This window comes from Pseudonaja textilis, chromosome 1 (genome assembly GCF_049901715.1).
Source record: "Pseudonaja textilis isolate UNSWEBS1 chromosome 1, rPseTex1.2, whole genome shotgun sequence".
In the NCBI taxonomy this organism is placed as follows: Eukaryota; Metazoa; Chordata; class Lepidosauria; order Squamata; family Elapidae; genus Pseudonaja; species Pseudonaja textilis.
In genome coordinates, this window is record NC_141990.1 from 206,101,340 (window position 1) to 206,126,685 (window position 25,346).

Genomic DNA, 25,346 nt, shown 5'->3' on the forward strand with positions numbered 1-25,346 from the left:
CCCTTTTCCTTTCTTTTCCCCACATAAAAATGCTTGGTCATTGAAGATGGCTTCTTCTTTGTCCCGCATTTCTTGTTGTTTCTCATAGTTCAGGATCTCCATTTCTAAAAATTGAAATACAAAGCCAAAAGAACCTCTTCCTTCTTATGCATCTTCTTTCTGTTTTTTAAGTTCCATTCTCAATTCTTCCAAGAGTGATACCATTTTAAAAACTTTTAAACAACCACCCGATTAATTTTAGTCCTTTAAATCCAATAGCTGAAAATCCAAAAATCACCAAGTAATCCAAATAATCCAGAGCTGTTTCTTCTTGCTTCTTTTTTCCACTTTCTCTTCCTGGGGTTCTCTTATCTTGTTACAAAGTTTCAGGTAAAATATATCTTTTAGGAATCTTGTTAAAGTTTCACTATTAATTCCTTTCACTTCCAGGTGGTCTCCTCCATTTTTCTAGATCCCGCCTTTTTGTTTTTTTCCTTCTTTTAAAAGTTTTTGAGAATCTAGAAATCTTTATTATCCCTTTGACATTTTATTTTCAGGTTAAATACCTGTTAATGTCAAAGTGGATTTTTGCCGGTTTCTTGCTTAAATCTCTTAGTTGTCAATACAGGGAAGAAAAGAAAAAAAACCCAAATCCTTTCCCTTCCCTCTCTCATTCACTTCTTCAAAGTCTTCTTTGGGAACAATGTTTTTCTTTATAATTCAAATTCCAGGGTACCTTGTATTGTTTTTCCAGTTCAACCTGGTCAGCCAAAACTTTCTCTTCTTATCTTTCTCCTGCACATTCTTTTCCAGTCAAATTCTTCTTTGAGGTGGCCATTTCTGACCACCGCTGCAACCGCCTTCAAGAAAGGGAGCAAGGCCAGCTGGGGAGGAGAGATGCAATTCTCCTCAACCCTGCTGGCAGTCTCCCCCCTCTTCACCACCTCTACGGGGTGGCTTGGCCCCGAAACCAGCCAGCTCGGGGCGCTCCAGTGGTGAACACAGATCGAAACTGCGCACGATCGCAGATTTCGGTCTGTCGCCAAAAAAGCTCAAACTGGAAGTTTCATTTTGAGTTTCTTTTTTAAAACCTTAAGTATTTTGTAAATATTTCTGTGAAGAGTGAGAAGAGATAATTATCACTGATCTTTCTCTCTCTGTGCTATCTAGCATTGATTTGAGAGAGCTTGCAAAAATGTCAGGGTAGGTGAATATTTCTCAGAGGGATGAATGAAGTGTACTCTTCTTGTGGATTCACCAAGGCATGAAATTCATCTCATCTGCCCTGTAAAGTAGGCAGGGACCTGTACTGGGCAGCAAAAATATTAAAAGATGGTAGAGATGGATGGCCATTTTAATGAAAATGACAAGGGCATCATTTCAGATTACACAGAAGGCAGTAGTAAACCACTCCTGTATTTTATATAGATAACCACACTGACAGGTAAGATAAAGTAACTGATAGTATAGTGATAATATAGTGCTGTATAATGGGCTCCTCAAAATCTAGTTTGGTGTAATGATTTAGGTATCAGCCTAGAAACTGGGAAGGCCACGAGTTCTTGTCCTGCTTTAGGTACAAAGCCAGCTTGGTAACCTAGATCAGGGGTCACCAACCTTTTGGACCTCAGGGACAACCAAACTCATAATTTTAAACCCCGCGGACCAGAGACCCTGGGAAAAATCCCCCCAAAAAGTCTGCAGAAAAATTCCCCACCCTGTTTTCCTACCAATCAATCATTCTTTATTTGGGATCACAGGATACCATCTCCAGCTCCATTCTTGGGGGGAGAGAGAGAGAGAGAGATGGCTTCATGCAAGGAAAGCAGCAGAAGCAGCAGAAGCCTTTCTTTCTCTCCCCAAACTCCCCAGAAATGAGTCTTTATGCAGCCTCTTGTAGCAGGAGGCCTTGCAGGGTCCCAAAGACTCATTTCTGGTAGAGTTTGGGGGAGAGAAAGAAAGACTTTTGCTGCTTTCCTTGCATGCAGCCAAAAGAGAAGAAAGAAGTAGAAAGAAGCAGCCAGGCCAGGCGCGTGGGGCAGGTTCCCCCCTCCACCCTTTTTCCCCTCCCCTCACTACCTCGTGTTCTCCTCAATGCAAGCAATGCAAGCCTTGTGTTCCTGCAGGCCATGTGGGCGGCGCAGCCTTGTGTTACCAAGAAGTCTGGATTAATTGCTTTAGGGGGTGCTTTGGGGGTGACATTTCTCTGTGGACCACCAAAATTTTCTTGCATTCCACTGACCTAGATGACTTACCAATTTCTGCAATCCAAATATTTCTTCATAACTATAAGGAAGATAATCTTCATAAATAAAACTTCAAAAATAAAACAATGCCTATATTTATGGACTTCATCAGATAGATCATGCAGACACCAAGTTGACTATCTACTACTGATACAAAGTGGAGAAGCTCAGTTATAAAAGCAAAGATGGATGAAAAAGCAGGGGATGACTATGGAACATAGATCATGAACTGCCCCTGTGCAAATTCCACATCAAGTTTAAGCAGAACAATGAAGTGCTTCCACAATTTGGTATTAAGCATATACCCGTCAATTTTAAAGAGAACATGAAAAATAATTTTGAAATCCTGAGACTCACTGATAGGGAACTAGAGAAACTTGAGGGATGTATTAAAGAAGATTTAAGGATGACTGTGAAAAGAAAGAAGAAGAAAAAAACCAAGATGTCAGGACAGGTAGTGGAAATTGTCAAAAAGAGGAGACAAGCCAAAGCAAGTAAGAAGAAAAAAGCAGAAAGGAATGCCCATGCTCCCATGGAAGATTGGTGGTTGGACCAGGAGGGACCATCACCATTCCTCCAGATATTTTTCTGGACCCTTTTGTGGCATTCAGTATCATAAGCTACAGTGCCTTTCTATATGGGTCACTGCTCTTGCTAAGAGTTGGAGTTGGATGCGTTGTATTATGGTGGAACTTGAATTAGTAGAACCACTTAATGGATGCATAGGAGAAAGGTTGGATGGGGACTCTGTTAAGTGCATCAGGGATGGCCATCCATGCCCTTATCACCTCTTAGTTGGATTACTGCATTTCATTTTACCTGGGGTCGCCCTTGAAGAACAGGCAGAGGTATCAGCTGGTACAAAATATAGCAGCCTGGGGCTTCACCAGGTAGTCACAGCAATGAGATGTTAAATCCACTAAATCCAAGAAGAGAATTTTGCCAGATAGCCATGGCTAGCCAATCTTGACAACCAGGAGATGTCCCCTTCTTATTAGGTGATGTGTGGGGAAGTGCCACGGTGGCAGAGTTCACTGAGACAGCTCTGCTCCCTTAAAACAGATTGTCTCCAATGTGAGGATGGCTCCTACTCTCAAGACTTTACAAAAACTTATGAAAACTTGGCCATTTGTGAGTCTTTAGAAATCAATTGATATGTACCCATCAGCACTGGCATTGATTTTAACAACGCTGATGGAATTGTTTCAGTTTTAGTATTTGTTGCTGTCTCATGTCTGCTTGGGTGGAACAATAGGTAAATAGCAGAAATAAAATAAGACCATCCAAATAACTAATATATTAATCTCTGGCAGTCTTTATGGTAGGAACCAGAATACAATGAAGAATATTTTGTTTCAATCAGTCAAAAATTTGGTAGGAACCAAACATAAATCATATGGCTATAATTGTGTGCAAATTTAATAATGTCAAGCTTTTGTTAAGTTAATCAAAGCACACTGTGAAATGCATTGTTTTAGTAAGTTTGCATTGTTTTAATAAGTTTGCATTGTTTTAATAAGTTTAATAAGTTTTGTTCTCCCATGAATTCTCTATATACAATGTCTTTTTATTAGTGTTGGTTTTTTAATCTCTTTCAAATTTATTATTCATTTTTTTATCTACTTGGAAATCTGTAAAATGGAAAATGTATTTAGCTCCCATTTCCTTCAAATAAAAAGAAGGAAAAATCCTCATTTCATAAATTGCACTCTAAGGTAAATTGAATATTTATGTAGATACATAGATCTCCTTGAAGTTATCCTATGCTTAATCATCTCTACAGCAGCTCTTAAAGCAACGCCAAATGTTTAAATTTTCATAAATAGACAAATACAATATAATAAGCAGATCTAGCCACATACTATTTTTTCTCTTTGCTAATGTGATGAAATTCACAAATTCATATTCAGAAACTGGGTGGCAAATCCCACCCACTTCTAGCAACTTAAACTAAATGAGTTACATGAGATATAGAACATAAAGCTTAGAAAAGAAGACAGGACACCGGCATCTTATAGCTAACCATATTTTAGTTGGCAGGAAAAAAACCCTAAAGAATGTTAATTTTTCTGCCATTTAAATTACATTTTTGCACATGGGCACTATGCTAATCCTAGCATGATTTTCCTTGTCCAAAGAATGCGTGGCTTGCTCATGTAATGTACTCCTCTCTGGTATCATGGTGCAATGCACCATGGATAGATAAAAAATCGATAAAAATGTACTGTAGATAAATAAAAATTATATTCCAAAAATCAATGAGAAAAATATAATCAACTGGATTATGTTCACTCAGAAGCCAGGGCTGGCGAGAGTTGTTAGCGCGAGCTTTCTTCATATCTTCACATTCACTCTGACACGTATTGCTAAATGAGCCCTGAAGCGACCAAATTAAATCATTTTTTTTCTACTGAAAAATCAGAAGTATCAATTTTAGAAATCTCTGTGGCTATGTGCATTAAATTCATATTATGTTAGAGGAAGATGTTCTTTCACTATTGTTTCTGATCACATCTTCTTCTAATATTCCAAGCCGATCACAATACTCTACAACTTTTGCCTCAGCAATACATCTATGTCATTAGACTTCTGTGTAAGAGTAAAGACCCAATTATGTGTTAAACAATGTATGATGGAATAGAGAACAAAACCAAAAGCTGATGAAGCTTTTTCTTCTGAAGAAACAGGAGGGTTTTTTTTTTTTCTTATCAATTAGTCTCATTATCTTAAAGCATTTTAATTAACTGTACAGGAGTCAACACAGCCTGCTCATTTTCAGGAGAGAGAGGAAAAGATGCAATAAGAATTAAAACTAGTTTGTAATTCTCTGGACTCATTAACAGAGCACAAAAGTAATTAGCTATGTCTTGATTTGGAAAAAAAAATGCAGAAGCATCTGTATTTCTTATTTCTCCCAGCTACTAAAGCCAAGCAGATTAGGTCAGTTGAGAGGCTAAATATCTTCTTTAGAATCACATTTGTTTTTCATAGGATAATTTCAATCAAACCTAATGGAGTAGTGGTTATTTAGCATCCTTTTTAAAAAAATCTGAGGCTGGAGTATAGGGGCTATAACCAACTGAAATATGATTTGAAAAGAGGATTTCAGACCTCATGTGAATACAGCACCTTTCTATTATTCCTTAAAATAGGTTTTTTTTAAAAAAAAACAAGCTTGTTTGTGATCCTGAAGAGAAAAAGAGAGAGACGCTTTAAGGAACCTTCCTCATTAAAGTTAATGTGACAATATCTTTTGTGGGCTGTTCCAGAAAATAGCAGAGAGGGCCCTTTATTCACCTAAGATCTAAAATACTTCTGGCAAAATATTTTTCAATAGCTACATAGTCCTAATAAATTTACCTTAAAGGAAAGAGAACCGGTTTTGAAAGCATTTTCCAAATTTTCCTCAGTAAAATTTGGCCTCATGCACCTGGAAATTTTGCCCATGGGAGTTTCTCTCAGGGTGAAACTTGAGGTTGGAGGTGAGCAGAAATCATAACACTGAAATTAAGTCCATATGAAGAGGAACAGACTTTACATTTCTGGGCCAAATAATTCCAGGGGAGTATTATCTTTGTCTCTGAATAGGGTTTTATATCTCAGCTCAGAAATTATGCACAATGTGGGGCTCCTCCAAAACTCATAGCTCCTGCAAGTGGTAGCTGTGCCAGATGGGTTTCCGCACATTTATGTCCCTGCCTGAATTTCAGTACAGTTAAGGCCTATTTTTCCACCTAATCTGGGAGAAAAACATACTTTGCATCTTACAAATTTACAGGTCTATCCGTTTTATGCTGTGCATGGGGGAGACCATTCTGTCTATTTGACTGCCTATTTGACCACTTCGATGCAGCTCTGTTCATCTCTTAACAAGGGAAGCATGAATTTACCAGAGAAAGAATGAGAGGAGTTATGTGGTAATGAGGGTGGCATGTCCACCATCTTGCTAAGTGCACAATTCTATAATGGCCTTCTCCAATTTGTACAGAACTAAAAGTATGAGAGTGTTCAGAGGAGAATAAACCAAATATTATAGCCATACTGAATACCTTTTAGCTGGGACCTGGCCAGAGTTATTTTTCAAACAAAACACCCTCCTAGTCTGGACTCCAACTCCACAGGTTGCCTTGTTGTTCCAATTGATAGTAGTATTCACAGTTGTTAGCAGGGCATTTTCTGAACAGAGACTCCATGCAGAGGTTTCCCAGTATAGCTGATTGCAAGAATGCTCATTACACAGTCGATACTCCTGGAGTGATGAAGGAGGAGGACAATGCTTTCCACCTGTGAGTGATAAGAACAGTATAAACTGTAGCACTGGTTTCAAAAATAATGCCCCTGTTCAAGAAGACACCCTGCTTGCAGTAAACAAAGTTCCAAAACCGAGTAGTGCGTTTTAGCACTCAATCAAACAAAAAGAGGAATCTTTAAATGTGTTATACATATTGTAAAACAGGTGTTTTCAAAGTTTTTAAGGATCTAGGTCAGGGCTGTCACACTTGCAGCCCACAGGCCGGATGCGTCATGTGCTGGCCACACCCACGCCCAGTTTAGCAAAGGGGGGGAAAGTCCCGATACGTCACATGATGCCACCATGACGATGCAAGTTTGATGCCCCTGCTCTAGGTTTTGTTAGGTTTAAGGAAAAAAATCCTAGAAACCTTGATCAAGAGAGAAAACTCTAGTATGGGTAGTCCTCGACTTACAACAGTTCATTTAGTGGCTGTTGAAAGCTACAGTGGCATTAAAAAAAATGATTTATGACCGTTTTTCATACAACCGTTGCAGCATCCCCATGGTCACATGATCAAAGTTCAGACACTTGGCAACTGACTCATGTTTATGAAGGTTGCAGTGTCCTGGGGTCATGTGATCCTTCCCTTCTTCCGACAAGCAAAGTCCATGGGGAAGCCACATTCACTTAACAACCATGTACTAACTTAAATAACCACAACTGTGGCAAGAAAGGGTGTAAAATGAGGCAAAATTCACTTAACAACTATCTCACTTAGTAAAAGAAATTTTTGGCTCAATTGTGGTCATAAGTTGAAGACTACCTGTAATAGAGAACTGGCACAAAACGAAAAGCAATCTGCCTACTGTACATGTAAAATTAATATTTTCAAAGTACACAAATTTGAACTTTTATTTTACAATTATTTGGAAGGTTAAGGTTTTCACCAACAAATCAACATCCAACGAGTGGGCTATGCTCCTTTTCCTTGGATAAAAACTCAGTTTTTAGAACAATTGATACTACTTTTTTTATTGCATGCTTAAGCGCACAATTGTGCCTATCATCCCTGTTCTATTGTCCCCTATTATTAGTTCCTATTTCTTGTATTTAAACTTAATGTTTGTTCTTGTTTCTGTTGTATTGTAAGCTTTTAACAAATAAATGAATAAAATAAAATAATAAATAAAACAAACAAATAAATAAATAAAATACTTGCTTGCAAGTAAGATATTTTCTCTCTTTAGCCTACAGTCATGTGAAAAAGTTAGTACATCCCATGTTATCTTTTTTTTTTTAATGTTTGTACATTTTGTAGAAGTGACAGGTTCCATCCTAGGGATGAAATCAAAACAGGAATCAGCCTAGAATCACTATGTAGCCGTAATGGACTAAATCCAACCCCTCTTAAACTCTATTAATCTTTATGAGCCATGGTGGTGCAGTGGTTAGAGTGCAGAACTGCAGGCTACTTCTGCCGCCTGCCGGCTGTCTGCAATTTGGCAGTTTGAATCTCACCAGGCTCAAGGTTCACTCAGCCTTCCATCCTTCTGAGGTGGGTAAATGAGGACCCAGATTGTTGGGGGCAATAGGATGATTCTGTAAATCGCTTAGAGCGGGCTATAAAGCACTGTGAATATAAGTCTAAGTGCTATTGCTATTTATCTAGTGCCAAAATAGTGGCTAGATTCCTGTGCATAGGCATGCAATAATAAATCAGTTTAATTGGAACTTCATGTGTGGTCCTGGTCTTTCATGCTTGACACATTTCAATATTTTATCTTCATTCATACAGCATATAAACAGGTGATGACATTGAACAAAAATATGAAAATTGGCAATTATTTATTCAACAAAAAGTTAACAGATATGCCATTTCCTTCTGTGCAAAAAAATTAATGTACCCTTGAATGGAATATCTGGTATTGACTCCTTTGGCAGAAATAACCTCAAACAGGCATTTTTTATATCTGTCTCTGACATCAACTGAGAACATTTTCCCCATTGTTCCATACAGATTTTTTTCCAGCCCTGTAACGTTTGGGAAATTTTGCATGTAGAGCCATTTCAAATCACCCCATAGCATCTCAATAAGATTTGAAAATGAAGTTTGATTTGGCCATTCTAGAACCTTGTATGTCCTTTCATTTTTTCCCCCACAGCTATTCCTTGATGGATTTACAGGAATGATTAGAGTGATTCTCATGTTTTACTTTCAGTTGAACTTCAATCATCTGACAGACAATCTCATGTTTGATCTGCTGTTGTACATGGCAAAGACATTTCAATGCCTATCTGGCAATTTCAGGACTTTGTTTTAAATCTCTATCTGGAAATTCACAATTCTACCCAAGGAAATATTGCTTGTCATCTGAAATCAGTCAAAAGATCTGTAAATTGTTCCTTCTCCCTGGATGGCAATTCAGTTGCAACTCAGTGGGACTTCATTCTTAAGTATATTTGCACAGGATGCCTTCTTGATGGTTAAATAGACCTCTTGGGGGACAGGCAAGCATGTCCGCCCATGAAAAGCAAAGAGAGACGGATGGACTCACAATCTGTCTGTGCTGCTACACAGGTTAGAAATTCCTGGGGGATTTCTAGTAATTTCTGCTTTTAACTCTCCCAGCTACCGTTTAGAAAACATGGGCACCAGGGGAAATGTTTGTGGGGATTTGGGAAGAGAGGTATAGGTGTGTGTGTGTGTGTGTGTGTGTGTGTGTGTGCATACATACGGAAAAACAAAATCAGGTAGGCGTAAGGAAAGAGTAGCCAGTCACCTTCTGCATGGATTGCTTGCAAATGCTACTTACGTGCAAACAGTGGCAGAGGAATAGAATGGAGTTGGGACCAGATGTGAAGGACAAGTGCATGTCCATTTTCTAGTCCAGTGTTTTGAGGCTTCTGGCCTTCCCTGCCCTTAGTCCTTCCTGGGTCTCATTCACGTTAGCCAGTTTAACAAAAACAGTTTTAGAGCAGAGTTAGGAGTCTACAAGCTTTTGTCGTTATTGAATATTCATGGCATTTTTTGCTGCACCTTTATGCCTAAGGGAAGTATAGAGTGCTTTTAATAAAAAAGAAAAAATGGAGCCAACCAGAGACAATTTTGATAGCAGTAGAGGTTATTGATTGATATTGCCTTCCTTAGTTGATAATTCTCTTTCCAAAACATCAAACATTTTTTTTTTTAAAGATAAGGAGGAAATTGCAGAAGCACATCACTTCCTAAGGCTGAAGTAGTGCAATATCTATTAAAACATTTGATGTAACATACTGTCTAAACCAAGATTGTGGGCCGCTGATTGCTATAAAATGAAACTATTCTTAAACAGTAATATTCTACTCCAGATAATAATCAAATAATTGAATCATAATTTATTGCTGTAAAATAAGACTGAAGGGAAAATAAAGCTCAGAAATAAAATCATCATCATTATCAGTACACTTCAGGAAAATATGAAAATATTTCTTTTTTTAAAAAAAAATATTTCCCTTTTATGCAGGGAAACATGACAAACTAAATGAAGATGCAGGTTGTGTCTAAAAATTGGTTGGGGCTAAGGAAAGCTGATGCTTAAAACTCACATAGGTGAATCTGAAGGATCACAATAGCAAAACAAGAGAAGGTGCATGTATGTCTTAATCCAGGGTGGAGGTCAACATGACCCAAACACACCTCTTCCATTTCAGGGAAGGAACATTACCGTGTACATCCAAGGGTCATCTCCGGGGATGATTCGCCATGCTCTTCTGTCTTCCTAGGGCTGGGAGGGAATCACCATGGTGTAAATTCCAGTGCTCCACATCTTGCCCTTAAAACACCACTGGAACAGGACCATGCTATGTTGTAGTTTGTAGAGGTCCTTCATGTGGCACTGGAAAGTCAACAACTGGCATTTTCCCCCTTTATTTTAAAGGTGCCAATCTCCAGGTATGTGCTAGAGTGGTATCTGAACCCCTCTCACTCTGTAAAGTCAGAGCATTCAATCCCTCCCCTCCCTCCCTCCCTCCCTTTTCTAAAGGAATGTCAGCCTATCAATTGAAAACTACTAGACAGCAGGAAGGAGCTCATCACTCATCCAGGTAGTGGTCACCTGGAGATGAGAAAACCAGATGCAGTTGCTGAATAAGTGTTGATGGATTAGGAATTCCAAAAAGGATTTGGGTGTGTGAGAAAGCTATATGTTTGCTCTTGTTTTTATTTATCTCTCACATATATTTACTGACTATCTCCCCAACTGACTACTTGATGGAGAAAACAAGAGTTTTTTCTCATTTACTGGACATTTGAATTTCTGCAGTTAAGGGGCAGCTGCTGGAGAAGTGCTGCTGGACAGCTCTAGGTTGAGGTCAGGGTGGAGGCAGGTTGCATTCTTGTTGTCAGTTGTGAAGTTGTATCCGACCCATTGTGACCCTATGGAAAAAGTTCCTCCAGGCCTTCCTGTCCTCTACCATCTTCTGGAGTCCATTTAAGCTCACGCCTACTGCTTCAGTGACTCCATCCAGCCACCTCTTTTTCTGTTGTCCCCTTTTTCTATTGCCCTCAATCTTTCCCAGCATTAAGCTCTCCTCTAGTGAGAAGAGTCTAAGGCTCTGCATTCTAGGATAGAACAAATGACTTCAAAGAATATTTCACGAGAAGAAGTGAGCCGTTAAAGTGTAAAGAGTGAAAGGATGACCTTGATGGAGACAGGGAAGATCCATTATAAGGCAACTAGGAGAAAAAGGCCAGATGAAGGGGAAGGGCTAAGAAGTAACTCAGATACCTCCTACCCAAATTAATGTGTAGAGAGAAGAGGAGAAGGACATTTAAACTTACAAGATTCTTTAACAATCATCAAAGTTAATAAAAGTAGTTTCAGGCACACTTGGTGTCTGTTTCTTTATCTGGTCTACTTCTTATGGTCTACCTCTTATGGGCTGATTCAGAGCTTCCCCCAAAGGAACAGCACCTGGAAAGGGAATTCACAGCCACATAAAAGACAAAAGGAGAGTTAAATGTGTATTAAGTCAGGGATGGTCTAGTCAATTTCAGCATTTCTCCCTTTTGGCTGACCAGTTAACTGGCTCCTTTTGAAAGGAAAAATCAAATATGTTTCTGTGGAAACTGGAAAAAGCACTGACCCACGGACTGGCCAAAGGGGACAGTCTCATACTAGACCAACTATAACCACCACCACCACCACCCCGCATTGCTTCACATTAAAACTGTTTCACACTGGATGGCCTGATCTGGAGTTGAAGTCTCCTTCAATTTTTCCAGGGCAACCACTACCTCTGCAGCAGACGGCCTATGAGATGGAGGCTTCATTGTGAAGCCATGATAACTGAAGCCATGATAATTGGCATGTAATAAGCAGCTTGGGGCAATGAATTCAAGTTTGGGATAGTCTATGCACTTCCATGGAAAAGGGGACTTAAACATGCTAACCCAAGTCACTTCATTCTACCTTTTATATATAGATGAGGTGATCTGTGGTGTACAGCTTCCTTTATCTGTTGAAAGATTTCTATACAGCTGATGAACCTTCATTCTACGGGAATTATGTGATTACTGCTGTTTTATTATTATATGAAAAATTATGTAGTTACTATATTTACAATTGTTTAAGAGACATCTGACATCTCCTATACCTCCTTTACAGATGAAATTGACTTTGAAGTACAGATAGTAACTACACATGAAAATTGCCTCTGCTTAACCTTATATAGTGCCTGAGATGATGGATAGTCAAGGAAATAAACAAATGGATCATAGAGCAATCTATAATTTTCACTTATGATACAAATGATCAAGCCCAAACTATTGCACTTTATGCACATTATATCCTGACCCAACTTCTTTGAAGAATTCATACTGCCAAAAAAGTTGAAGTAAAGAGAAGAGGATGATTAGCAGAAAGATGGATAGACTTAATTATGACAGCAGTGAGTGAAGCATTGAGAGACCTAAAGGTCATGCTGAAGACAGATCATATATGGATGCTAAGAGTCAATACAGACAATGGCCCTAAATTAATATCGTGATTAAATTAACCATTTATTCTTGGCTGTTGCTATGCATACATTGATTCACTGAACAAGAAATGTATGATATTTTCATTAGTTACATTCTTTAAAAAATGATATTCAACATATTCAGTACAAGTTATTCCACTTGCGCATTCATTCAGGCTTTTAAAATCTGCTCCGAAGGACCTTACAAATATGATGATTTAATATATGTAAATATATTAAATTTGCATATATTAATATACAGTATGAAAGTAGATTGTTTTTTAGAACCCCATTTTCTTCTTCATTTTTATGTGTTGTGCAATATTCTTCTCATGGATCAATTCCATGAGTAACAGAAATGTCACATCTTCTGTTTTAATTAACTCCTGTAAATTTTAAACACAGTTAACTTATTTTTATAAATAAAAACCAGATGAATAAATTGTAGCACCTTAGCTTAGTTTCTCTGAGCTCCATTAACTGGGTAAACGTAAGCAGAATTTAGATATATGCAGGAAAATACATTTTATGTTAAAATAAAACATAATTAATTTTCCAGATTAATTTTCCATTTTCCTGGATATAGGGAATGTGTTACCAAGAACAGCATTACCAGAGTGTGTGTGTGTGTGTGTGTGTGTGTATGTGTGTGTGTGTGTATACATACATACATACATACATACATCTCAGAGGACTGCTGTTATGGGGGGAAACAGGAGGAGGGGGAAGAAATATCATATATGTTTGCTGCCTTCAGCTAGTTCTAAAAGTAAGAAAGGTGGGATAAAAAAATCTAATCTAAAAATACATACATGCAATACTTGGATATATTAAAAACTTCATTATATCATGATTTCAAAGTTATCATCTGCAATTTAATGCCATCATGAATTAGTAGATATTTGTATGTAACTTTGTAGGTTTAACTTTTCCTCAGTTTTGCAAGTTAATAATAACTGTTACCCGAGATCTGCATAAGTGGGACTGACTGGGGTCGATTGCAGGGGTGATACCAAAATATAATTTTATCATATTTCATCTATATCTTAAATTATTATATTTTATTCCAAGTTCATTTTAGACTGTATTTTATTCCAATTTCATTTTAAATTGTATTTTATCCAATTCAATTTTAAATTGCTTTATTAAATTTTAGTAATAATTTTTTTCTGGAATTCTGCACTTCGATATGGCCCAAGGGCTAATCAATAAAGATTGAATTGAATTGAATAACTGTTACTAAAGCTATTCTAATAATTCACTTGGGAAGGCATTGAATTGGAATGTGAATCAGAACATAACCTTGAAAAGTCAAGTCCCCTGAATGCTGTCCTTTATTCAGACTCTCTCTCTCTCCCTCTCCCTCCACACAAACATACACACATCATTTTACTTTTTAAAAAATTACATCTGATAATTCTAGCTATCTGTGTTCATAACGATTATTGTTTGTGGTTTCTGATAAGTATAGCCGTCCCTGGTATAAAACTGTAAAGACTTTAGAATAAGAAACAAACTGCAATACAGTCATACTAAAAACGTAATGCTATGTTGAAAGCTTAACCCTATCAAAAAAGGTTTCTATAATTTTATTCACTTCATCGAGTATATTGGCTTCCACAGCATCCTCAATACAAGTACATTTTCTCAAGTCAATCGTGATCTGAAGATTGTGATCTACATATACATATAAATATACTATATACTATATAATATTATATATATAATATTTTATATATAGATAGATAGATAGATAGATAGATAGATAGATAGATAGATATAGATATAGATATAGATATAGATATATAGATATAGATATATAGATATAAAATATATAACACACCCGCAGCCAATCAGAACACAGCCAAGCCCCCACCCAATCAAGTCACACACCCACTAGCAGTTAAAAGGAAGAAGCAGCTGCAAGCTCATATTACTCCGAGAAGCACAAAGCCGAAGACACAAGCCTGAAGATGACGAATGAGACTTCATCGAAATGTCACCTAGATACTTCCAATGTTACGCAGGAGAAAACCCAAATAACCAATAACAAATACCCGCGAAAACCTCAGAAAACATATATCCTATATATGTTTTTTAAAGTTTTCGCAAGTATTTATATGTATGGTATTCAGCTTTGTTCGGGTATGCCTTCTTTGTGTATTTTGGGGAGGCATACCTCTCAGACCCATAGTCAGCTCCAGAAGAGCACCACTACAAAACCTAGCCAAATACCTAGCAAAGCAGCTACAGACCCATGCTGAAGCAGCAGCTTCACATGTACAAAACTCATACCACCTCTTGGAAATGATCAAAGATCTACATGTGGAACAAGAAGATCTGCTTGTAAGTTTCAATGTAGTTTCACTATTCACTCAAGTCTGGATAAAAAAAAAACTCTCAAAATCATCAAAAATAAATACCAACCACCCAAACACCTCATGGAACTAACAGAATACTGCTTAACCAACACATATTTCATATACAAAGGACATGCAAATTGAAGGAGCCCCTATGGGATCAGCATTGTCACCCATCATTGCAAACCTGTTCATGGAAGAATTTGAATCCAGAGCCCTAGCCAATGCCACCCACAAACCCAAACTATGGTTAAGATACATCGATGACACGTTTGTTATTTGGCCCCATGGAAAAGAAAACCTCAACAATTTCCTAACACACCTAAACAGCACACACCCCAAAATCAAATTCACCATGGAAATGGAAACAAACAACTACCATTCCTAGATGTACTAATCTACAAAAAAACAGATGGCTCTCTAGGACACACCATATATCAGAAGAAAACACACACCAACCGCTACCTCAACGCTCAATCCCACCAACAGCCAGTACAGTTAAACTCCGGGGCCAAAACACTAATTGCCAGAACCAAACGCCTGGCAGACAAGACACACATTAAGACTGAATTACACACCCTGACTAAAGTTCTGACAGCTAATGGCTTCCACAAAAGCAAAATCACAGGCCTGATCCACAAAAACACACTGAGACATAATGGAGACCTAGAAGATGAACAGACCTATGGAACAGCTGTCCTGCCCTACATAAGAGGTACTACAGACAAAATCAGTAAGATACTACACAGGCATCACATCAAGACTGCCTTCAAAACAGACAGAAAAATAGCAGCAATCCTAAGAAACCCCAAAGATAAAATTGACCTGGAAAACCAAGGCATATACGAAGTCCCCTGTGCATCATGCCCTACGACATATATTGGACAGACCAACAGAAGAATAAGGACCTGCCTAGATGAACACAAAAATGCAGTAAAAAAGCTGGAACACACTTCCTCACTAGTACAACACATGAAAGCCACAGGTCATAGCATCAACTTCAATGGCACCAAAACCCTAGCCACTATAGAAAACCCCAGCCACAGAATCATCAGAGAAGCCATAGAGATTGAAAAAAGACCTGAAAGCATGTATAGAAGAGATGATTCCACCAGAATGTCAATTATTTGGAAGCCTGCACTCTCAAACAAAAAAATCTCCACACCACAAGCCACGCAAACACCTGAGGATCAAACAGATCCCCCCTGATACCTCCAGTTCAAACACACCCCAACCAGGCACCCAGATGAAACCTAGCTTTATAACAAATGATAGCCGTCCATTTACCCGAAGCCAAACCGCACTAAAAGCCTCCAATACAGGAAACACAATGTTGCCAGCCAATCAAGACAAAAAAAGCCACAAAACAGACAGAAGATATTAGAAACACCAATCAAGCAGAACACAGCAAACTCCAAGACCAATAAACACAGACCAAGACTCCCAACCAATCAGGATGAAGAAAAAAAAACCTTCTGGCACAGCGTAGGCCAGCACCAAATTTAAAACAGAAATGGCTGTAAAAGTCTGACTCACAGACGAACTCAATACAGAAGCCTGATGATGGCAGATGAGATTCTGCTGAAACGTTGCTACAACTTTAAAAGCACAACTATAATGACGTGGGAAAATACCTGAACAAAGCTGAATACCATATATATACTATATACTATATACTATATACTATATACTATATACTATATACTATATACTATATACTATATACTATATACTATATACTATATACTATACACTATACACTATATAATATATAATATATAATATACATATATAATGTATAATATATAATATATAATATACATATAAAAAGACTGTGATCTATATATACGTATAAATACGACTTCAGCCACAGAGTGGTTAATGTTTGGAATACTCTACTTGACTCTGTGGTTTCTTCCCCAAACCCCAAAAACTTTAACCTTAGTCTGTCTACTATTGACCTCACCCCTTTTCTAAGAGGCCTGTAGGGGGCGTGCATAAGTGCACCAATCATGCCTACCGCCCCTGTTCTATTGTTTCTTTTTATTTTTCTTATAAGTATCTATCTCATGTATTCAAAACTATGTTTATTCTTATACCTATATCTTGTAAGCGATTGACAAATCAAATAAATACTAAAAAATATTTGGAAACCACTGGAGTGAAACTATAGCATATCCAGTGTCTTCTGATAGGCAGGGATTCCCAAGCACAATGCCAGCTTTGGTACTTGACAGGAATTCTATTTGGAAACAAAAAAAATAAGCTAAAAAAAACCCCACTGTTTACCTTGTCCTGGTAATGCCAGCACCGATCTTGTTCTGCTTTGCCTGCCCTCTGAATTTTTATTGGAACAGGACTGAGAACAAGGTGACCATTGCGACCACTCCGTCACAACACAATCCATCCCACAGGGTACTTCACAAGTTGTTGTTTTGGAAGGCGATGGAGAATCAGCACAAAAATCATCAGCTACATCCTCATCTAAAAAAGAAAGAAGCCAACATAAAATGATAAGTACCTTGATCAAGATAAAGATCATTAATATGATGAAGAATAGGATAGGGAGGAACAAATGTACATTAGTTCACGCATTTTTCCCAAACGTCAGGTGTGTTCAATGTACATGCTCCTACTTTATAGGGATTCAATCACCATCACTTTCTTTGGGCCAACTGCTGAAACTTTCTAGTGCAGGGATGGAATCACCGCACCATCCATATATTATTAATTTCAATGTTTATCAGCCCTTGGAGGCACAGTAATACAAAATAATAGAAATCACCATCTAACAATATACAAGACACCTATAATACTCTAGGGCCGTGATGGCACATGTGCCACACAGAGTCATTCGTGCGGGCACGTGAGCCCCAGCCAAACTTACCTGCACTGCGCATGAACGTGCCTCCCAACTGATTTTTGGCCCGTTTGAGACCATTTTCACCCTCCCGGAGGCTTGAGGGAAGCCTCTGCAGCCTCAGGAAGCTGAAAAATGGGCCTTCTGGAAACACTGGAAGTGACGAAACGGGCCCGTTTTCAGCCTCCCAAGGCTCCCAAGACTTCCCTCGAGCCTCCAGAAAGGTGAAAACGGCCTCCCTGGGCTCCAGAGGCCCTCTTGGAGGCTGAAAACGGGCACTTCCGGTATTTCCAGAAGGCCTGTTTTTCGGCCTCCTGAGGTTGCAGAGGCTTCCCTCGAGCCTCCTGGAGGGCGAAACCAGCCTCAAATGGGCCAAAAATCAGCTGGGAGGTGCATGCATGCACAGTGCAGGTGTGGGGGCAGGGCAGGGGTGTTGTGCATGCATGTGCGGGGGGAGGCAAGGTGCATTGCATTGGGTGCTGGTGCGCGCGTGCTTTTGGCACACCATAACAAAAAGGTTTGCCATCGCAGCTCTAGGGTCTGACCTTATTGAAATATTGTCATGTGTGGATCAGAATATCTTTGCAAAATAAGAGAAGGCATATGTCAACTGCCTTGACTTGCCAGTAGTCACATTTACAAGATGCAAAGCCATATTTTTGAAATCTCCTACAAGTCATATTAAAAAAGGTCAAATTCAAAACATTTGTTAATTCTTTTTTAGATTTCCTAGAGCCATGATGGTGAATCAGGCAAACTTACCTCACTGCGCATTACAACTGATTTTTTTTGGCTGGTTTGAGGCCTTTTTTGGCCTCCCAGAGGCTTGGGAAAAGCCTCTGCAAGGCTTTTCAGGACAAATTATAGGCCTGTTTCATCACTTCCTGTAATACTGGAAGGCGCAGTGCAGGTAAGGGGGTGGGATGGGGGATTGCGCGTGCATGGGCAAGGGGCATGGGGAGGGGGCGTGCATTGCATTATGGGTGCTGGCATGCAAGTGCGTGTGCACTAGCGTGCACACAATTTTTTACACAGGAGCCCCAAAAGGTTAGCCACCACTGTCCCAGAGTCTTCAAAGCAGTGCGCAATAAATCAACTACATTGACGCAGTTAGATAGTTAATGTTTTAAATGAAACTACTATTAAAATCCCAGAATTCCATCATTAAGATTGGATATATATATATTTGAGCAGCAAAACAATTATCAAGGCACTCGTACAAAAAAAAAACGTCTCTACCTGTCAACCGCAAGCTTCAAAAGCATGGGAAAGATTTTCCTTAGTGCATTCTTCAATAAAAGTTCAATATACACTTGATGCGAAGAAAAAAAATTGAGGAAATTATGTCCACTGAGAAGCTGAACCAAACACTTAATAATTCTGATCATGGAGCAACCTAAGAGAAATGTATGTGCTATCTTGCAAAGATAAGGGAAGTACATATGTTTAGTTGATTCTGGCCTTTTGGGGCACTCGAAAATAGAAGAACATGGTGATGTGCCCAGAGATAAGACACAGAAAACTGGACTGAGTTATGGATATCAGCTCTGAACAATTCCCCAGCTTGAGTTCTTTAAATCGGAAATCTGTATCCCTGTACAAACATTTTCACTCTGAATAACTTTAACTTTCCTCCTCCTTCAGGACATCGACTTTTGTTATATTTAAGGAACCCAAGATGACCCAATAGAGGCAAGCAATTTAAATATGAAGAGAAGATAGCAATAAAATGAAGAAATGCAATTGAAGGAGAAGTAGGAAAAAAAGCTATTTGGTTTATGATGATAATGTAGAGAGATCTATATTCCTTTGTCTTTACAAAAAGGCACACATGCTGCCAGTGGAAGCAGCTGTCAAATGTGCACCAGTAATTTCTATATTTATATTTCTAAATGAGGGCAGCTTCATAGCCTCTGAAATCCAAATAAAATTTTTCAAGCATATTATGGGGAATAATAAAGAGAATCGAGAATGAAGCAAACAATCATGCCAGGATGGATGGATGGATGGATGGATGGATGGATGGATGGATGGATGGACGGATGGACGGAGGGAGGAATGGACGGAGGGAGGAATGGACGGAGGGAGGGATAGATAGCTGGCTGATTGGCTGCATCTCCCTCTCTATCTCCCCCCACCCCCCAAAAAATCAACTATATATTTTCTGGTAGACTTTGCTACAGGAAGGGCCAACTAGCAATAGCACTTAGACTTATATACCACTTCATGGTGCTTTACAGACCTCTCCAAGTGGTTTACAGAGTCAGCATAGTGTCCCCAATAATCTGGGTCCTCGTTTTACCGACCTCAGAAGGATGGGAAACTGAGACAACCTTGAGCTGGTAAGATTCGAACTGCTGGTAACCCACAGTCAACTGTTCTGACCCAACCGGGTTCCCAGAAAGCAAGCACAGACAAACTCAGTAACTCAAACCTTCACAGCTTTAATCTACAAATAAACTTCTTTGTAGATAAAAGATGGCTTGCAGCCAATTAGTCCACCCAGAAAACCTTGACAGAATTCTTCAGATAAGCCGGAGTCTCTACACACAATGCTGAGTCCTTCGAACGTTTTTGCCTTCTACAGAGCAAAAACCCTTTGAAACCAGGCTTATATTCCCTGGAGAGAGGGGCCATTACTTAGCATTCTTACTCCCGAGTCACCTGTGCTGCTCCAGCTGTTCTCTTCTATGAATCATCCTGCGCTCATGCGGACTTGGCACAGGCTCCTCAGGAACCTCCTCCTCCTCCTCATTGCTGCCGGCTAACCACAACATCAGCAGAAGTAGCCTGTAGTACTGCAAATGTACCCCTAAAGGCAGTATAACCCAAAGATAGGGCTATTACTTAAGAAGGACCTTAATCATTTCTACTGCTATATTCTCTCCCTCCCTTCCTCCCTCTCTCTGACGCCCCTGTGTGATTGAAGATGACGAAGCTTAACTTTCATGATCACTGTATATTTATTCTAGTGTGCTGGATGATGACATAAACGTCAAAATAAGAATGATGAAATAAATGTCAAAAGAAACGTCCTCCAACAAGGCTTCTCATCATGAACCAACATCAATCTCTTTCCATGACACATTTGGCAAGATTCTCTTGCTGCACCTACAATCTGTCATTTAGTCATTCTTCGGAAAATGTCCTATTGCAGCAACACCACTCCGGATAGTCACATTTAGCTGACAGCAGATGAGCTAAATGGGGTGGGTGGGAGAAGAAGAATTAAACCACGCACCAATTATATGTGCTTGTCTCCATAAGTCATTCTGATATTGTAGCCCTTGCAAGGATTTTGAGAATCCGCCTGGATGATAGCTGTTACTAGATTCTAAAAACTAGAATCACAAAAAAGTTAAAAAGAACCCTTTAAAGTTATTTAAAGCCTGAGAGTTGTTGACGGTTTACAGGACAGGAGCCAACTTGTAAATTAGTATGTAAGTAAATAAATATCATTTCACCATTTCTGTTTAAAACAAGCGTATCACAGATATGCTCTACCAATGAGATGGGCAGTTTCTAAACTGATATATAATAAATAATGAATAAATAATCTGTCTTATTTGTTACATTTTTCAAAGAAAACACAGAATACGTGTCCAACTTTCACAGCTACAATTCAAATGATTTACGTTTTGTGTTTCTTCTAGTCCATGTGGATAAAAGTAAAAAATTCTAGTTTGTAGTAATAATGGTACTGTTGCTATAACCTCCAAAACAAGGAATAGAATTACCGAAGAAAAGAAGAACTAACCTGATCATGGGTTTCAAGTTATCGCAAGAAAATATTTATGCAGGTGAAAAATAGGATACATAACAAGTGCTGAATATCACCTACTTCAGCACAACTTGAAAAAGCAATATTGGACAATAATTTCATAAGGATAACACTGGACAGTTTGACAAATGAATTATACAAATATTTTATTCAAAATCCCAGTATATGAGAAATGTAAAACATTCAAGGAAACTAGAATGCCAAAGAGGAGTTTACTGCAGTTTCATCCTATCATGCAATGTTGCCATAAATTTTCATGCCTTATAAAAAGGTGACTTTATTCTCACACTGGACCAAAGTGACTGAAAGCAAAACAATCTATTTATTCAGAACTTGCCGGTTATAAGATATCTGTAGCAACTGCCGAAGATGTATTTCTGATTTCTTCAACTCTTCTCAAAATAATAAATTGTAGATCATGAAACAAATTATTTGACTCTAGCTGTCTAAAGAGATCCTCGGTCTTCCAGATCATGGTTGTCCCAAAGGTGCTTTTCCAAAACGCAACTGGACTTTCTTGATTTTTCCTTGAAAACGTTTTGCTTCTCCTCCAAAAGTGAAGTGAAAAAGCTTCTGAAGAAGCTTCCTGGATGAGAAGCGAAACGTCTTCAAGGTAAAACAAAGACAGTCCAGTTGCGTTTTGGAAAAGCACCTTTGGGATTCTGGCTTCCTGTGAAATTGATTGGCAAATTCACATTAATGTAATGGCCTCCATAGGTCTTCTGTACCAAAGGCTGGGCCAACATCTCACCAGACTGTTACTCTTCTTTCTTCTGGTTAGATGACTCTTTGGACATCAGCTATATTCTATTAAGATCTTGGCTTTCATCTTGAGGATTGACACTCATAAAAGAAGGAACCAATTTTACCAATTCCTCTTTAAGCGTAAGCTATCTAAAATCTCTTTCCATTCTATTCTAAATAAAAAAAAAAAAAAGATCCCAGCACATGAGAAAGATGTTTATAGAGTGAAATAGTGCTTGAAGAAAGAGGTTGGTTAAAATTCAGGTCCCTAACAGTCATTACATGCAAGAATTAAGTACAGGTAGTCCTTGACTTACAGCCATTTGTTTAATGACTGTTCGAAGTTACAACAGCACTGAAGTAAATGACTTATGACACAATCTTCCCACAATCTCATGATCAGAATTTGGACACTTGGCAACCGGCATGTATTTATGACGGTTGCAACGATCTAGGGTCATGTGATCCGATTTTGTGACCTTCTGACAAGCGAAGTAAATGGGGAAGCTTTACCACCATGTTAACAACTGCAGTGATTCACTTAACAACCGTGGCAAGAGAGGTCATAAAAATGGAGCAAAACTCATTGAACAATTGTCTGTGGCAATAAAAATTTGGGGCTAAATTGCAGACACACCTCCAATTGAGGACTACCTGTAATAGCAATATGCTCCCATGACCACTAGTTTACCTTCCTTCCTAAAATTAATAACAAGAATGGAAATTAGGGAATTTGTAATTGCAGAGAATTATTTCATAATGACAAGTTTTATCACAATATAATGTTACAACATGTAACGTTATTTTTGTTGTTGTTATGCTGTACCAAGCAATGTGTATAATTTTGCAACCAAGCACTAAGAAAAGAAGATCCTGATTTGCACACAAATGACTCAAGCAATAGTTTCATTTATTTAATGGCATGCTGTCTGTCAATATTACTTGTTGTATCTATTCTTGTTTTGCTTGTAAAATAATGAAACAGTCATTAAAATACTATACTTGCTATAAAAATTTATATCTCATTTAAATCTTGGGAAACAATACCAATAAACATTGAGTAACTGCTTCCCTATAACAAAGATGTCAGAAGATGGTAGTAAATTCAAGAATGGAGACAGAAGGAAATCAAAGTTACCATTTGCCTGCTTACTAAGAGCAATTTTAAATCTTTCAGGATAAATTGTCTTAATGGGCAAAAAAACCTCCCTTCAGACATCTAATTTGCCAAAGGAACTATTGCATTTAAATACTAGGCAACAATAATAATACAATTTAGGAGGAAAGGATTGATTTGATATAATCATTTGTAATGTACTCAACTCTTAGCAATGTTGTCATTAACTTTTTTTCCCCATTCTGAGACACCGATTCAAATCCTAGTAATTCTAGTTTCATGTCATTGCTTTGCCAGCTGAAAAAGCCTTCATCACACAGACATTGCTGTCTGGATGCTGGTTTCAGTTAACATAAATCCAACAAGCCGTATTGTCAGTTTGTCAGCGTAACCATCAGGGTGGGAAATAACTCATCACTATTTCAGAAACTGAAAGAGGAAAGGAAGTTAGAGGAGGGGAGCAAATAAAATAATGAAAAGAATTAGAAATGTCAGAGAGAGGGGAAAAAACAAAGAAGTAATGTTTAACAAAGGGAAAATGGAAAATAACATGAACGTTTCAGAGTTTGCAGACATGGTTCAGGGAAACAGGTGAACAACACAAGAAAGGAAACAACATGAATTTAAAGAAATGTCAGAACAGCTTTGTCATTTCACACAGTGCAGAGCATCATGTAATTTGTAATATAAGGTTAACTGATGGCAAGGAACACAAATCATTTTAAAAGAGAAATAGATCTATCCATGGGATTGTATCTGGTGGAAATCAGAATAGAATGCAGAACATCATTTATTCATTCTTTCTTTTTACAAATAATTCAAGCTGTCAAATATATCCAACACATCTTCTTCCTTCTTTTTCTCCGCTCAACAATCCTGTGAGTTGAGTTGGGCTAAGAGAGACGGATTGGCCCAAGGTCAGCCAGCTGGCTTTCATAGTTAAGGTGGGACTAGAACACAAGTTCTTCTGCTTTCTAGACTGATCCTTTACCAGGGGTGTCAAACTGGCAGCCCGTGGGCTGGATGTGTCACACGCAGACCACGCCCACCCCAGCTCCATGAAGGGAAAAAAACGTCATGAAACGTCATGTGACGGCAATGCGACGCCCACGGGTTTGACACCTATGTCTTAATCACTAGACCAAAGTGGCTCTCAATGGCCTTCCCATCCTAAAAACACTTCCAGGATTTCCCTTCTTGTTCCAGAGACTAGCTAGAGCACTCTTAACTTTAGCCCTCTTAACTTAAACGATGGAAGTCAGTGTAATTTAAAAGAGTATTCCGTCAGCTGAATGCAAAGTAGGCTCTTACTAGAGTTTGGGGAACTTTGTTCTTTGCTTGGTTGCTTTTTCTTTCTCTAATTCTCTCATTTTTCTCCGTCAGGTTTTGCTCAATGATTCACTTTATACATCATAATCCTGATCGCCATGGGGCCTTTTATCTTTATTTCCCTCCTCTTGGGCTCTCTTTTGATAGATTTTTTTTTTTAAATGGCTGATCTGGCAGTTTAACTCTCAGTTCTTTCTCCTCAATTTTTAATGTTTTCTGTGGTAGGTGTTCGATTTGGGGCCAATATCACTTTGCAGTTACCTTGTAATTTTCTTAAATTAATAAATGCTGTATAATTATACAATACACAGGGAGAAATCTTTCCTAAATCTCCTGCAACTAAACTGTCTTTCCCATTCTTTCTGAAACCTCAAACACATTAAAATTCTCCACTATTTCCCTGTAAACTGGGTGGAAATATATTATTTTTATCCTGTACTCCTAAGCTTCAGTCCACTGCAAAATCAAATCTTATATGAAAACCCCGGGAGGGAAAAAATGTGTAAAATCCCTCTATCCCTTATAGTTCCATTTAATTATTCTTGTTCTGCTTTCACAATTACAAGCCACATATTTCTGTAATTTTTCCCATTCTGCTCCTGAGTAATTGGTGCCAATGTACAGATAACATAACTTTTTTCTTTCTGAACATTATGATGTAACAAAACAAGGTAATAAAACACACTGTAACACTTCAGC

At 38.4% G+C, this 25,346-nt stretch overlaps 1 protein-coding gene across 1 annotated transcript in view; it reads right to left on the reverse strand.

The window, feature by feature from the left end:
* The window catches only part of THSD7B (thrombospondin type 1 domain containing 7B), a 528,825-nt gene that overhangs the window by 217,360 nt on the left and 286,119 nt on the right, over window positions 1-25,346 (reverse strand). The window contains exons 8-9 of the mRNA XM_087920301.1: window positions 17,106-17,300; window positions 6,275-6,509 (exon numbers count right to left, since the gene is read on the reverse strand). Of these exons, the coding sequence (XP_087776427.1) occupies window positions 6,275-6,509; window positions 17,106-17,300 (430 nt within the window). The remainder of the gene's footprint in view (window positions 1-6,274; window positions 6,510-17,105; window positions 17,301-25,346) is intronic.